General features: G+C 43.9%; 1 protein-coding gene across 18 annotated transcripts in view; it reads right to left on the bottom strand.

The window, feature by feature from the left end:
- Nucleotides 1-14,869, bottom strand: part of ablim1a (actin binding LIM protein 1a) — a 147,417-nt gene that overhangs the window by 42,769 nt on the left and 89,779 nt on the right. For all 18 annotated transcript variants that reach the window (XM_046359143.1, XM_046359152.1, XM_046359141.1 and 15 more), the window contains exon 2: nucleotides 8,206-8,340. In XM_046359143.1, the coding sequence (XP_046215099.1) occupies nucleotides 8,206-8,340 (135 nt within the window). The remainder of the gene's footprint in view (nucleotides 1-8,205; nucleotides 8,341-14,869) is intronic.

Here is a 14,869-nt window from a genome sequence, read left to right as displayed (position 1 = left end):
TCCTCATTCAGCAGACAAAGGACCACCCCTGCTCCGGTGTCCGAGGCGTCCAACTGTTCCAACAAAGCGACGAGTAGAATTAGGATGAACGAGGATGAGTCCAGAGGTGAAACGTCCCTTGAGCTCCATGAATATCCTATCAGCAATGGGAGTCAGCAAAAACGGGTCTGGGACTTGCGTGTCAGGACCGTGAGATGCACTGCCACCGCATCAAAGTTGCGTATTAAACACCCCCCAAAAAATTGGCAAACCTGAGGAACCACTGGACTTGCTTGAGTGAGGTGGGACGGGGCCAGTCGGTGACCGCCTCAACCTTTACGGGGTCCATTTGGATGCCTGCGGTGGAGATAATGTGACCCAGGAAGGAAACTTGGGATACGCGATACTCACACTTCTCTATCTTGACATTGTTGACTCTACAGGAGGCCTCTCAGGACATCCGCAGTAGACCGCAGTAGAGGCAGCAACCTTTGCGCATTGGCCTTTCACGCACCTGTGGGCTCCGACGTGTGCGTCCCAGCTGCATGGGAATCTGAATGCTGGGTTCGGGGGGCTTGGGGTGCTCAGAAAACCGGGATACTGGGGTGGTGTCAAAAATGCGCTGTCTCGTGTTCTTGGAGGCGTTTGTCGATCCTGATTGCCAGCGTTATCAGGGACTTGAGGTCCTCTCCCAGTTCCCTTTGAGGCCAGTTCATCATTGATTGAGGTAGACAAACCCTGGTGGAAAGCGATGACCAGGGCCTCGGTATTCCACCCACTCTCGGCGGCGAGGGTGCGGAACTCAATGGCGAAGTCAACAACTGGTCTGGCCCCTTGGTGGATATTGAACAGTCGACTGTCCACTTCTCGTCCGCCGTCAGGGTGGTCAAAGACTCATCGCTGCTCGGCAATGAAGGCTAATATGGAACTGCAGGATGGTGACTGCAGTTCCCACATCGCCGTTGCCCACGCCAGGGCCTTGCCCGAGAGTAGAGAGATGATGTAGGTGATCATGGCCCGATCGGTGTGGAACGAGAAGGACTGTAGCTCGAAAACCAGAGAACACTCAGTGAGGAACCCCTTGCATCTTTCCAGGTGGCCAGCACACCACATGGGGGCTGGGATCTTGGGTTCCTGGTTCAAGTTTCTTTGAAGAATTACGGCGATGCCTGTAGCGCTGAGCGATAAGACTTGGACATTGGCTCCTCCTGGGTTGAGGCTGAACTGTGGTTGGAGGGAGTCGATAAGTGTCCGCAGGGTTTCTGATATTTGGGAGAGTTATTATTGCTTCTGCCCCAGCAGTGCTCCTTGTTGGGTTACAACATTATTTATCTGGGTGAAGCTAGCTGTGACATGGTAAGGTTGGACCCAGGTGCAGAGAAGAAACCAGATGAGGAATCACTGGTTAAGGATAAACATAATACTTTACTGAGCAAATTGGACACACTTGAGTGCACACTTGAGTGCCGTTAATGTCTCGAGGATGGTCTCTGCTGTCCTCTGGTTACAGGTGGAATACTGTATGCAATGAGCCGCATTCACTCCCAAGGATGAATTGACCCAGAGAGAGAGAGAGAGAATAACATTTATTTGGATTAAGGCTCAGAGATTAGTTAGATTAGATTAGTTCTTAAACTAATCGAATTGAGCGAGAACCATTAGTCAGAGGTAATGTCTAGATTAGATTAGTTCCCAAATGCAGTCCCTAGCAGCGCCCCTCTCTAGTGCACTACTTTTGATCAGGACCCATAGGTCTCTGGTCTAAAGTAATGCACTACATACAGTATGTTGGGAATATGGTGCCATTTGGGAAACAGTCCATTTGATTGGTTCTCAGCCCACCTTGTCTAAAGCAGGTTTAGGCCACACAAGTCAGGCTGGTTTGCATGCAAGGTAACAGTGTTTTCTGTTGTAAGGGCTTGTGTATGTCTCCCTGTGTGAGAGGCGGTGAGCTATAACAAAGCAATTTGTAATTGAAAGTGAAATGCATGGACAGTGCTAAAATGAGTTTTTACTTGGCGTTACCTTGGATTGTAACTGTCATGGTCAAAACATATAGATTCAATGGTTGTAAAGATGGGGAGAGGTCTGTCCTTTAAAGAGATGCTCTGCTTTTTTGACACCACACTGCAAAAGCAAGTTCTGCAGCCTCTAGTTTTGTCTAATCTTGATGATTGTCCAGTCGTGTGGTCCAGTGCTGCAAGGAAATATCTAAGATGCAGCTGGCCCAGAACATAGCTGCACGTTTTTCATTGTAATCAGAGGCCTAATATTAATACTATGCATGCCAGTCTCTCTTGGATAAGAGTTGAAGACTGACTGCATCACTTCTTCTTTTTATATAAGTAAGATTCATGTGTTGAAAATCCCAAATAGTTTCACAGTCCACTTACACAGAGTTCAGACACACACTCTTACCCCAACAGACGTGCCACCAGGGGTCTTTTCACAGTCCAAATCCAGAACAATTTCAAGAAAGTATTATATAGAGCCCTTATTGCATGGAACTTCCTTCCATCTCATATTGCTCAAATTAACAGCAAACCTGGTTTCAAAAAACAGATGAAGCAACACCGCACGAACAACGGCTCTCCCATATCTGACCTAGATACAGTAGTTTATGTGCATTCATTGATGTGTAGGTTACGTGTGCCTTTAAAAAAAAATGTATGTATTTCTGTCCTTGAGTTGTTCTATTGATGTTCTATATTATGTCATGTTTCAGGTTTCGTGTGTACCCCAGGAAGAGTAGCTGCTGCTTTTGCAACAGCTAATGGGGATCCTAATAAAATACCAAATACCACATCAAATACCACAAACACAGGGAATAACACATTTTTAGCATAATACATTTTTCTGACTAATGTACATGTAGGAGCAAGCATGTTGCAATAACAATGCAAATTAAGTTAAAGGGGGCATCCCAAATTGTAACCTATTCCCTATATAGTGCACTCCTTTTAACCAGGGAGCATAGGGCTCTGATCAAGGGAATGTATAGAGAATGCACTATATAGGGAATACGGTACCATTTGGGATGCAGCTAAAGACAACAGAATCAACAATTTGACAGTTGATTTTACACTTTTTAAGAGGATAGCTCTAATGTATGCTTTGACAACTGCCAGCCCACACACACACACACACACACACACACACACACACACACACACACACACACACACACACACACACACACACACACACACACACACACAGTGCCTGTAAGGACAGCGGCACCAACAACACTTGACATAGACAGATTTAGGGCTTTATCTCGGTGTGTGAGGCAACTGTACTTTGATTTGAGGAAGGGGTGAGCAACGCCAAATCACAAACATTCACCCCGTCAGAGATTATCTATAACATCCTCAACATTTGAGGTTCAGCCAACACAGAATATCTGAAATAAGATACACTATATATACAAAATATGTTGACACCCCTTCAAATTAGTCGTTTCGGCTATTTCAGCCACACCTGACAGATGTATAAAATTGAGCACACAGCCATGTACATTTCACTGGCCTGCACAGATTCCTGACCTTAGCCTAATCGAACACTTTTGGGATGAATTGGAACGCCGACTGCCAGCTAGGCCTAATTGCCCAACATCAGTGCCCAACCTCACTAATGCTCTCGTGGCTTAGTGGAAGCAAGACGAAGCAGCAAAGTTTTTGTCTACCACGAAAGTGGAGAGGTGGGCATTTCTCTCTGTATTTCTCTTTTTATTATAGAAGAGTGTCATTTCTGGTCACAACTTGCAGACTTGTTTACGTGCTGCTGTGCGTAAACAACCTTACTTTGCTACCTGACAACTTTACGTTTTTTACTTTTAATTACCTTTTATATTTTTTAGTTTTTCCCTCATTCAACTTTTTTCCATTCAACTTTTTCACTCCGGACGCTTTATCTGGACGTGGTTCGTCAGGACCTCCACCAGCCGAAGCTAAGTAGTAACATTAAAATAATGCCATCTAATTGCAGTCGCTGTACTCGTAATATACAGGAGAACGATCGGTCATTGGCGACTCCATTACCCACAGTATTAGACTTAAAACGAATCATCCAGCGATCACACACTGTTTACCAGGGGGCAGGGCTGCTGACGTTAAGGCTAATCTGAAGATGGTGCTGGCTAAAGCTATAACTGGTGAGTGTAGAGAGTATAGAGATATTGTTATCCACGTCGGCACCAACAATGTTAGGATGAAAGAGTAAGAGGTCACCAAGCGCAACATGCTTCAGCGTGTAAATCAGCGAGAAAGATGTGTCGGCATCGAGTAATTGTCTCTGGCCCCTTCCCAGTTAGGGGGAGTGATGAGCTCTACAGCAGAGTCTCACAACTCAATCGCTGGTTGAAAACTGTTTTCTGCCCCTCCCAAAAGATATAATTTGTAGATAATTGGTGGGACTCACCCGAAAACAGGACCAAGCATGGCCTGTTGAGGAGTGACGGACTCCATCTTAGCTGGAGGGGTGCTCTCATCTTATCTACAAACATAGATAGGGCTCTAACTCCACAATGAAATAGGGTGTAGGCTAGGCAGCAGGCTGTTAGCCTGCACAGTCAGCTCAGCTATCCCCATTGAGACCGTGTCTGTGCCTCAACCTGGGTTTGGCAAAACTAAACATGGCGGTGTTCGCCTTAGCTATCTCACTAGAATAAAGACCTCCTCCATTCCTGCCATTATTGAAAGAGATTGTGATACCTCACATCTCAAAACCGGCCTACTTCATGTTATATCCCTCACTTCCAAGGCAGTTATAGTCAATTAACTTTTCACTGATCATGATCTTGATGTGATTGGCATGACTGAAACTTAGCTTAAGCCTGATGAATTTACTGTGTTAAATGAGGCCTCACCTCCTGGTTACACTAGTGACCATATCCCTTCCACACTCTTCCACACTCTCTCTGCCTACCCAAGGACATCAGAGGACAAAAATCAGTTAACCACCTAACTGAGGAACTCAATTTAACCTTTCACAATACCCTAGATGCAGTCACACCCCTAAAAACGAAAAATATTTGTCATAAGAAACTAGCTCCATGGAATACAGAAAATAGCCGAGCTCTGAAGCAAGCTTCCAGAAAATTGGAACGGAAATGGCGCCACACCAAACTGGAAGTCTTACAACTAGCTTGGAAAGACAGTACCGTGCAGTATCGAAGAGCCCTCACTGCTGCTCGATCATCCTATTTTTCCAACTTAGTTGAGGAAAATAACACCAATCCAAAATGTATTTTTAATACTGTTACAAAGCTAACTAAAAAGCAGCATTCCCCAAGAGAGGATGGCTTTCACTTCAACAGTAATAAATTCATGAACTTCTTTAAGGAAAAGATGATCATTAGAAAGCAAATTACAGACTCCTCTTTAAATCGGCGTATTCTTCCAAAGCTCAGTCGTCCTGAGTCTGCACAACTCTACCAGGACCTAGGATCAAGGGAGACGCTAAAGTGTTTTAATACTATATCTCTTGACACCATGATGAAAATATTCATTGCCTCTAAAGCTTCAAGCTGCATGCTGGACCCTATTCCAACTAAACTACTGAAATAACTGCTTCCTGTGCTTGGCCCTCTTATGTTGAACATAATAAACGTCTCAATATCCACCGGATGTGTACCAAACTCACTAAAAGTGGCAGTAATAAAGCCTTTCTTGAAAAAGCCAAACCTTGACCCATAAAATATAAAAAACTATAGGCCTATATCGAATGTCCCTTTCCTCTCAAAAGTTTTAGAAAAAGGTGTTGCGCAGCAACTCACTGCCTTGCTGAAGACAAACAATGTATACGAAATGCTTCTGGTTTTAGACCCCATCATAGCACTGAGACTGCACTTGTGAAGGTGGTAAATTACCTTTTAATGGCGTCAGACCGAGGCTTTGCATCCGTCCTCCTGCTCCTAGACCTTAGTGCTGCATTTGATACCATCGATCACCATATTCTTTTGGAGAGATTGGAAACCCAAATTGGTCTACACGAACAAGTTCTGGCCTGGTTTAGATCTTATCTGTCGGAAAGATATCAGTTTGTCTCTGTGGATGGTTTGTCCTCTGACAAATCAACTGTAAATATCGGTGTTCCTCAAGGTTCCATTTTAGGACCATTATTGTTTTCACTATATATTTTACCTCATGGGGATGTCATTTGAAAATATAATGTTAACTTACACTGCTATGCTGATGATGCACAGCTGTACATTTCAATTAAACATGTTGAAGCCCCAAAATTGCCCTTGCTGGAAGCCTTTGTTTCAGACATAAGGAAGTGGATGGCTAGAAACGTTCTACTTTTAAACGCAGAAGAAATAGAGATGCATGTTCTAGGTCCCAAGAAACAAAGAGATCTTCTGTTGAATCTGACAATTAATCTTGATGGTTGTACAGTCGTCTCAAATAAAACTGTGAAGGACCTAGGCATTACTCTGGATGCTGATCTCTCTTTTGACGAACATATCAAGACTGTTTCAAGGACAGCATTTTTTCCATCTACGTAACATTGCAAAAATCAGATTTTTTCTGTCTAAAAATGATGCAGAAAAATTTATCCATGCTTTTGTCACTACTAGGTTAGACTACTGCAATGCTCTACTTTCCATCTACCCGAATAAAGGACTAAATAAACTTTAGTTAGTGCTAAATACGGCTGCTAGAATCCTGACCAGAACCAAAAAATGTGATCATATTACTCCAGTGCTAGCCTCTCTACACTGGCTTCCTGATAAGGCAAGGGCTGATTTCAAGGTTTTACTGCTAACCTACAAAGCATTACATGGGCTTGCTCCTACCTATCTTTCCGATTTGTTCCTGCCGTACATACCTACACGTACACTACAGTCACAAGACGCAGGCCTCCTAATTGTCCTTAGAATTTCTAAGCAAACAGCTGGAGGCAGAGCTTTCTCCTATAGAGCTCCATTTTTATGGAATGGTCTGCCTACCCATGTGAGAGACGCAGACTCGGTCTCAACCTTTAAGTCTTTATTGAAGACTCATCTCTTCAGTAGGTCCTATGATTGATTGTAGTCTGGTCCAGGAGTGTGAAGGTGAACGGAAAGGTACTGGAGCAACGAACCGCCCTTGCTGTCTCTGCCTGGCCGGTTCCCCTCTCTCCACTGGGATTCTCTGCCTCTAACCCTATTACAGGGGCTGAGTAATTGGCTTACTGGTGCTCTACCATGCCGTCGCTAGGAGGGGTGCGTCACTTGCTCGAATTTCATCTACCTTGTTGTCAAGAGACTGGACATTGGTGAGTAGTATTCTCGGGAGCGGTGAGCGATGTGCCCGTCTACGGAGCCTGACCAGAAGTCTGCTCCATCTGCCCCTTCTGCGGTGCCATTGTTTTGGGTCGCCTACTGGGATAAGATCCATTGTCCTGGGTGGTGGTCCAAACAGAGGATCCACTTCGGGAAAGTCGACGTTGCCCTTATGTCCAATAGTTCTTCCCGGCTGAATGTAATAATACTTCAGATTTCCTGGGGTAAGTGTAAGAAGTAATACATAAAAAAACAAAATACTGCGTAGTTTCATAAGAACGCGAAGCAAGGCGACCATCTCTGTCGGCGCCATCCTAATGCTCTCATATTATGCAACTTTCAGCGACATGCCACGCAATAGCTAATCGGGAGATGGAAGCTTGTGCTAGCTAGCTTTGACATTGGTTAACAACAAAACAGCCGTCAAGCATGCTGCTTGAATGCTATACCCACCATGGGACAGTTCAACGATTTGATTGCTAATTATTAGTCTGAATCCTCCGTTACAGTACAACATTTCACTTTGAAAACTACAAATTATGTTAACTTATAGCCAAATAATGTTGTTGTGTTGTCCTGTACTCGTATTGGTTGCCAATACATAAATGAGAGAAAAAACAACAACTCCACCTCAAACAGACTGTTTCTGAAATGCTTGCAATTTCCTCAAATAACATGACGTCACTGACCAATCAGCCGTTTATTTGTCATTCATATATTTTTTATGACCGTTTTTTTTACGGCCCATACCATTCAAACACAGAAAAGCTCCTTTTCAATATACTTTATTAACATTTTTGGAAGGAAAACTACTTTAATCACATTGTCATATCATAGGACATATTTATAGGACCTCCTGTATATTAACTGGACAGTTGCTTTAAACCCTTTTACCTCATGAGGAGCATAGGTCATACCACCATCAACAAATGATCTTCGGGGTTTGGTACTGTACTTACCTTTACAGGTGAAGCACTTCAGGTGGAAGTGCTTGGACTGGACCCTCAGCACCTCACCCTTACATGGCTCCCCACACTTGTAGCACTGGATCAGAGGCTTCTCATTGGAATTGTGTGCGTCCTGAGCATGTGCCACTAGAATAGAACAGAACAGAACACAAATAGACATGAGTATGAAACACTGTAAACACATGCACTACACTGTTATTAAAATAGAAAGACTCAAAACACCATAATTGTGTTCTGAAACCATGAAAAGTATATCATGTAAATATTGATTGATGATGATTTTCAGACCAGACTTGAATTAACATTTCAAATAAGACACTGGGAATTTAATATTTTTCCTATGGTAGAACATTTTACTAATTATATGCTTCAGTTGCTATTGTGAGATTATAAATTATGTTAAAATCAAAATGTTTAGGGGTATGTAAGTTTTTTGCGCAATTAACATGTATAGAGTGGGCCTTCATCACTGGTCTGTTTGTGAAAACACTGCCTTAGTCCATTCAGCCAGTCTTCAGGAATAAACTGTTGTGCTGAACCAGCCTTGTTACACTGAGAACATGGGACCTGATTCAGACATGTCGACTTACCATATACTCAAGTCAAAAAGTCCATGTTAAATCAATTTATCTCACATCTGAATAGGAATTATAATTTTTTTGTCTGCTTTGTTTAGACAGATTAGAAGCAGGAGGAGATGGAGAAGGAGTGAAAGTAGAACAGGCAGAAGTGGGAATAGAACCCCCGACTTTTGGGGCAGTAAAATGGCACATTTAATTAGAATTTTACCCACTAAACCACACAGACACATACCGTGTGAAATCAAATCAAATCAAATGTATTTATATAGCCCTTCGTACATCAGCTGATATCTCAAAGTGCTGTACAGAAACCCAGCCTAAAACCCCAAACAGCAAGCAATGCAGGTGTAGAAGCACGATGGCTAGGAAAAACTCCCTAGAAAGGCCAAAACCTAGGAAGAAACCTAGAGAGGAACCAGGCTATGTGGGGTGGCCAGTCCTCTTCTGGCTGTACCAGATAGAGATTATAACAGAACATGGCCAAGATGTTCAAATGTTCATAAATGACCAGCATGGTCAAATAATAATAACAGGCAGAACAGTTGAAACTGGAGCAGCAGCACGGCCAGGTGGACTGGGGACAGCAAGGAGTCATGTCAGGTAGTCCTGAGGCATGGTCCTAGGGCTCAGGTCCTCCGAGAGAGAGAATTAGAGAGAGCATACTTAAATTCACACAGGACACCGGATAGGACAGGTGGTTAGAGGGCATTCGTGTTTGGTGTGTCCTCTAGCAAACTCTGTGGTCTTGTATTAAAACAGGCATGTTTGCGTGCGCCCTGCTGTATTCAGGCCCTTCACAAACTCAGACAGGAAAGAGCACACCAAACGCTCTGGTGAAAATCTCCAAAACAATCCAAGAAAGTATGCGTTTAGTAAAACTAAATAGATATAATAGGTATACAGCGCATTCGGAAAGTATTCAGACACCTTGACTTTTTCCACAATTTGTTTACGTTACAGTCTTATTCTAAAATGGATTCATTTGTTTTTTCCCCTCACCAATCTACAAACAATACACCATAATGACAAAGCAAAAACAGGTTTAAAAAAAAAAAAAGCTGAAATATAACATTGACATAAGTTTTCAGACCCTTTACTCAGTACTTTGTTGAAGCACCATGATGGAGACCACTGTTTTCTTGGGTACCTTAAAAGCTGCAGACATTGTTTTGGTATCCTTCCCCAGATCTGTGACTTGACACAATCCTGTCTCAGAGCATTACGGACAATTCCTTCGACCTCATGGCTTGGATTTTGCTCTGACATGTACTGTCAACTGTGGGACCTTATATAGACAGGTGTGTGCCTTTCCAAATCATGTCCAATCAATTGAATTTAATACAGGAGGAAACCAATCAAGTTGTAGAAACATCTCAAGGATGATCAATGGAAACAGGATGCACCTGACCTCAATTTAGAGTCTCATAGCAAAGGTTCTGAAAACGAATGTAAGTAAATAATTATATTTTCTATTTTTAATACATTTGCAAAAATGTCTAAAAACCTGTTTTCGCTTTGTCGTTATGAGGTATTGTGTGTAGATTGATGAGGTGGAAAACAATATTTAATCAATTTTAGAATAAGGCTGTAACGTAACAAAATGTGGGAAAAATCAAGGGGTCTGAATACTTTCTGAATGCACTGTATGTTCGAAGACAGACAAGAGATACGATCACCTGCTCGTCAAACATCTCATTCCAAAATCATGTGCAATATTATAGAGTTGGTCCCTCCTTTACCACTGTAACAGCCTCCACTCTTCTGGGAAGGCTTTCAACTAGATGTTGTAACATTGCTGTGGGGACTTGCTTCCACTAATGCTCCTCCATTAGTGAGGTCGAGCACTGATGTTAGGCCTGGCTCGCAGTCGAAGTTCCAATCCATCCCAAAGGTATTCGATGGGGTTGAGGTCAGGGCTCTGTGCAGGCCAATCAAATTATTCAACACCAATCTCGGCAAACCATTTTTGTATGGACACCGCTTTGTACACAAGGGCATTGTCATGCTAAAACAGGAAACGTCCCTCCCCAAACTATTGCCACAAAGTTGGAAGAACAGAATCGTCTAGATTGTAATTGTATGCTATAACGTCAAGATTTCTCTTCACTGGAACTAAGGGGCCTTGCCCCGAACCAAACCTTATAGTTGGCACTATGCATTCGGGCAGGTAGTGTTCTCCTGGCTTCTGCCAAACCCAGATTTGTTCGTCGGACTGCCAGATGGTGAAGCTTGATTCATCCCTCCAGAGAACGCATTTCTACTGCTCCAGAGTTCAATGGCGGCAAGCTTTACACCACTCTCGCCAACGTTTGGCATTATGCATAGTGATCTTAGACTTGTGTGTGGCTGCTTGCCCATAAAAACCCATGTCATGTCATGAAGCTCCCAAAGAACAGTTCTGGTGCTGAGGTTGCTTCCAGAGGCAGTTTGGAACTCAGTAGTGAGTGTTGCAACCGAGGACAGACAATTTTTACAAGCTACACACTTCAGCATTCAGCGGTCCAGTACTGTGAGCTTGTGTGGCCTAACACTTCGCGGCTGAGCCGTTGTTGTTCCTCCAGTTCACAATAACAGGACTTACAGTCGACCGGGGCAGCTCTAGCACAGCAGAAATGTGATGAACTGACTTGTTGGAAAGGTGGCATCCTATGACGATGTCACGTTGAAAGTCACTGAGCGGTTCAGTAAGGCCATTCTACTGACCATATTTGTCTATAGAGATTGTATGGCTGTCTGCTCAATTTTATACACGTCAGCAACAGTTGTGGATGAAATAGCCAAATCCACTCATTTGAAGAGGTGTCCACATACTTTTGTATAGTATATGTAATAGTCGACATAGGTTATCCAAGGATACATTTTTTTTAACAAACCCGCTTTAGTAGGACCAATTTTGGTTAGTAAGTCTCGAGATGGGAAGACAACATTTTGGAAAACAGTTTAAAATCGGTGTTCATCAAAGACAGGGGTCAATAGTGAGAACACTGGGTTCCTTATCTTTTTTTAAATAAAAGCATAATTAGTGCTGAATTCACATCTCCCCCACATTGACCCTTTGTGAACGTGTGTTACTCATTTTGATAGCGGATATAATTGCTTCCCACATTGGGTACTTTTCCCACCACTGACACCATGATAGTATTTTAAACTTTTTCCGGGTTCGTTTCGTCACCTTAACTTGGGTGGCAGCACTATTTTTTGTGTGTTATAAAACACTTCATTTGAACAGTGTATAGGTCTAGTTTCCCAATTCACAGGCTAAACCTAGTCATAGATTTAGACTAGGGCAGTGGTTCTTAACCTTGTTGGAGGTACTGAACCCCGCCAGTTTCATATGCTCATTCACCGAACCCTTCTTAACTGGAAAAATTAAATATGATTTTTTTCAAATTCTATATATTTTACTGGTGCACAAAATGAACCGTGCATCAACATCACTGTGTTCAAAGAACAAAATCATCAAAACATGATTTTCACACAAAAACAAAAACATGATAATGAATATTTACTGCAAATCAGTGTGACTTCTGCTGTTGCCTTTCAGAGACCAGTTCAGAAATGCACAGCTTCACCTTGGCAAGTGCCACTCTCATGTCATTTTCGCAACAAAGTCTGTTCCTTTTCTTTGTTTTAATGTCCAGCATCCTCAAAAAGGACTCTCTTGTAGGGAAGTATCCGTCGAGAGACTTTGCAAGCTCATCTAAGTGCGTGGAAATTGCTTGTTTCAGTTCCGCGGGTACAGAAATGTCTCCGATTCCAGATACATCTACGATCTTACTTACACAGTTGTCCAGCAGGGGAAAGTTTGAGAAGTTATCGTTCTCTGTTCGTCGTTTCCATAACGGTAGCTTTTTTAAAAAGCCTTCAGGTTTTCCTCCGCTTCGATCATGTTGACACCACCGCCCTGCATCTTTTGATTGAGATGATTGAGAGCTGCGAAGATATCAGCCATGTACACTAAAATGAAAATGAACTCAGAATTTTTGAAGCAAACTGCATGACAATGTTGGTGCTCTTGCAAAAACAGGGCTAATTACGGCAAAAACACGATTCAGCACCTGTCCCTGGGATAACCACCGAACGTTAGAATGGTACCGAAGTACATCGAATTCAGAGCCCATTTCTTTACACAGCTCACTGAAGCACTAGTTCGCACATAGTTCACGCATTCCACTACAATTTTTAATACGTCTGCCAGTTTTGGAGGCAAGGTTTTTGTTGCCAACACATGCCTGTTTAGAATACAATGCGTAACAATGATGTGTGGTGCATCGGCTTTCACTAGCGCACCAAAACCAGACTTTCTTCCCTGCATGACTGGAGCTCTGTCCGAACAAACTGCAGAAACCATATCCCACGAAAGATTTGTCTTTGAAGAAGTCATCCACAAGTTTCTTCACATCGGCTACCTTAGTTGTTGTTGTAAGAGGCTTACAAAATAAAAAATATTTTATCACGCCGTCTTTCACATAGCGCACAAATACAACAAGCTGGCTTAGATTAGAAACGTCTGTGGTCTCGTCGAGTTGAAGGCTGAATTTTGCCGGGCTTGAAATCAGATCTGCAACTACTTGAGCCAAGATGTCTTTGCTCATGTCCTCTATTCTATCGCTGATGGTGTCATGCAGGTGAAAGAGGACCCAAAAGCGACTTAACAGAAACAGAGTTTATTTAAGTCCAAAACGGAATAACAGAAATCCTCTAGACTTGTAGAGGGGAAACAACTGGAGAAGCGGCCACAGACTGCAGGTCGCTTCGGGTAGGCGCAGGCCGTAGTCGACAGAGACACCTGCTCACACGCAGCATCTGATGAAGGCAAAAAAACACGACAGGACAGGGCGATACACAATCACAGCAAAAACACGACAGGACAGGGCGAAACGCAATCACAGCATGGTGAATACAATACAAGGAACCGACGGGACAGGAACGGATCACAAAGGAATAAATAGGGACTCTAATCAGGGGAAAGGATCGGGAACAGGTGTGGGAAGACTAAATGATGATTAGGGGAATAGGAACAGCTGGGAGCAGGAACGGAACGATAGAGAGAAGAGAGAGCGAGAGAGTGAGAGAGGGAGGGGGAGAGAGAGGGATAGAAGGAGGGAAAGAACCAAATAAGACCAGCAGAGGGAAACGAATAGCATGGGGAGCACAGGGACAAGACATGATAATAAATGACAAACATGACAGTACCCCCCCCACTCACCGAGCGCCTCCTGGCGCACTCGAGGAGGAATCTTGGCGGCAACGGAGGAAATCATCGATGAGTGAACGGTCCAGCACGTCCCGAGACGGAACCCAACTCCTCTCCTCAGGACCGTAACCCTCCCAATCCACTAGGTATTGGTGACGCCGTCCCCGAGAACGCATGTCCATGATCTTATGTACCTTGTAAATAGGTGCGCTCTCGACAAGGACGGGAGGGGGGGAGGGAAGACGAACGGGGGTGCGAAGAAAGGGCTTAACACAGGAGACATGGAAGACAGGATGGACGCGACGAAGATGTCGCGGAAGAAGCAGTCGCACAGCGACAGGATTGACGACCTGGGAGACACGGAACGGACCAATGAACCGCGGAGTCAACTTACGAGAAGCTGTCGTAAGAGGAAGGTTGCGAGTGGAAAGCCACACTCTCTGGCCGCAACAATACCTTGGACTCTTAATCCTGCGTTTATTGGCGGCTCTCACCGTCTGTGCCCTGTAACGGCAAAGTGCAGACCTCACCCTCCTCCAGGTGCGCTCACAACGTTGGACAAACGCTTGAGCGGAGGGAACGCTGGACTCGGCAAGCTGGGATGAGAACAGAGGAGGCTGGTAACCCAGACTACTCTGAAACGGAGATAACCCGGTAGCAGACGAAGGAAGCGAATTGTGAGCGTATTCTGCCCAGGGGAGCTGTTCTGCCCAAGACGCAGGGTTTCTGAAAGAAAGGCTGCGTAGTATGCGACCAATCGTCTGATTGGCCCTCTCTGCTTGACCGTTAGACTGGGGATGAAACCCGGAAGAGAGACTGACGGACGCACCAATCAAACGACAGAACTCCCTCCAAAACTGTGACGTGAATTGCGGGC

The sequence above is a fragment of the Oncorhynchus gorbuscha genome, linkage group LG08 (assembly GCF_021184085.1).
Source record: "Oncorhynchus gorbuscha isolate QuinsamMale2020 ecotype Even-year linkage group LG08, OgorEven_v1.0, whole genome shotgun sequence".
NCBI classification, from domain to species: Eukaryota; Metazoa; Chordata; class Actinopteri; order Salmoniformes; family Salmonidae; genus Oncorhynchus; species Oncorhynchus gorbuscha.
The sequence above is the reverse complement of the archived record's forward strand: the minus strand, read 5'-3'. Positions and strand labels throughout refer to the sequence as shown.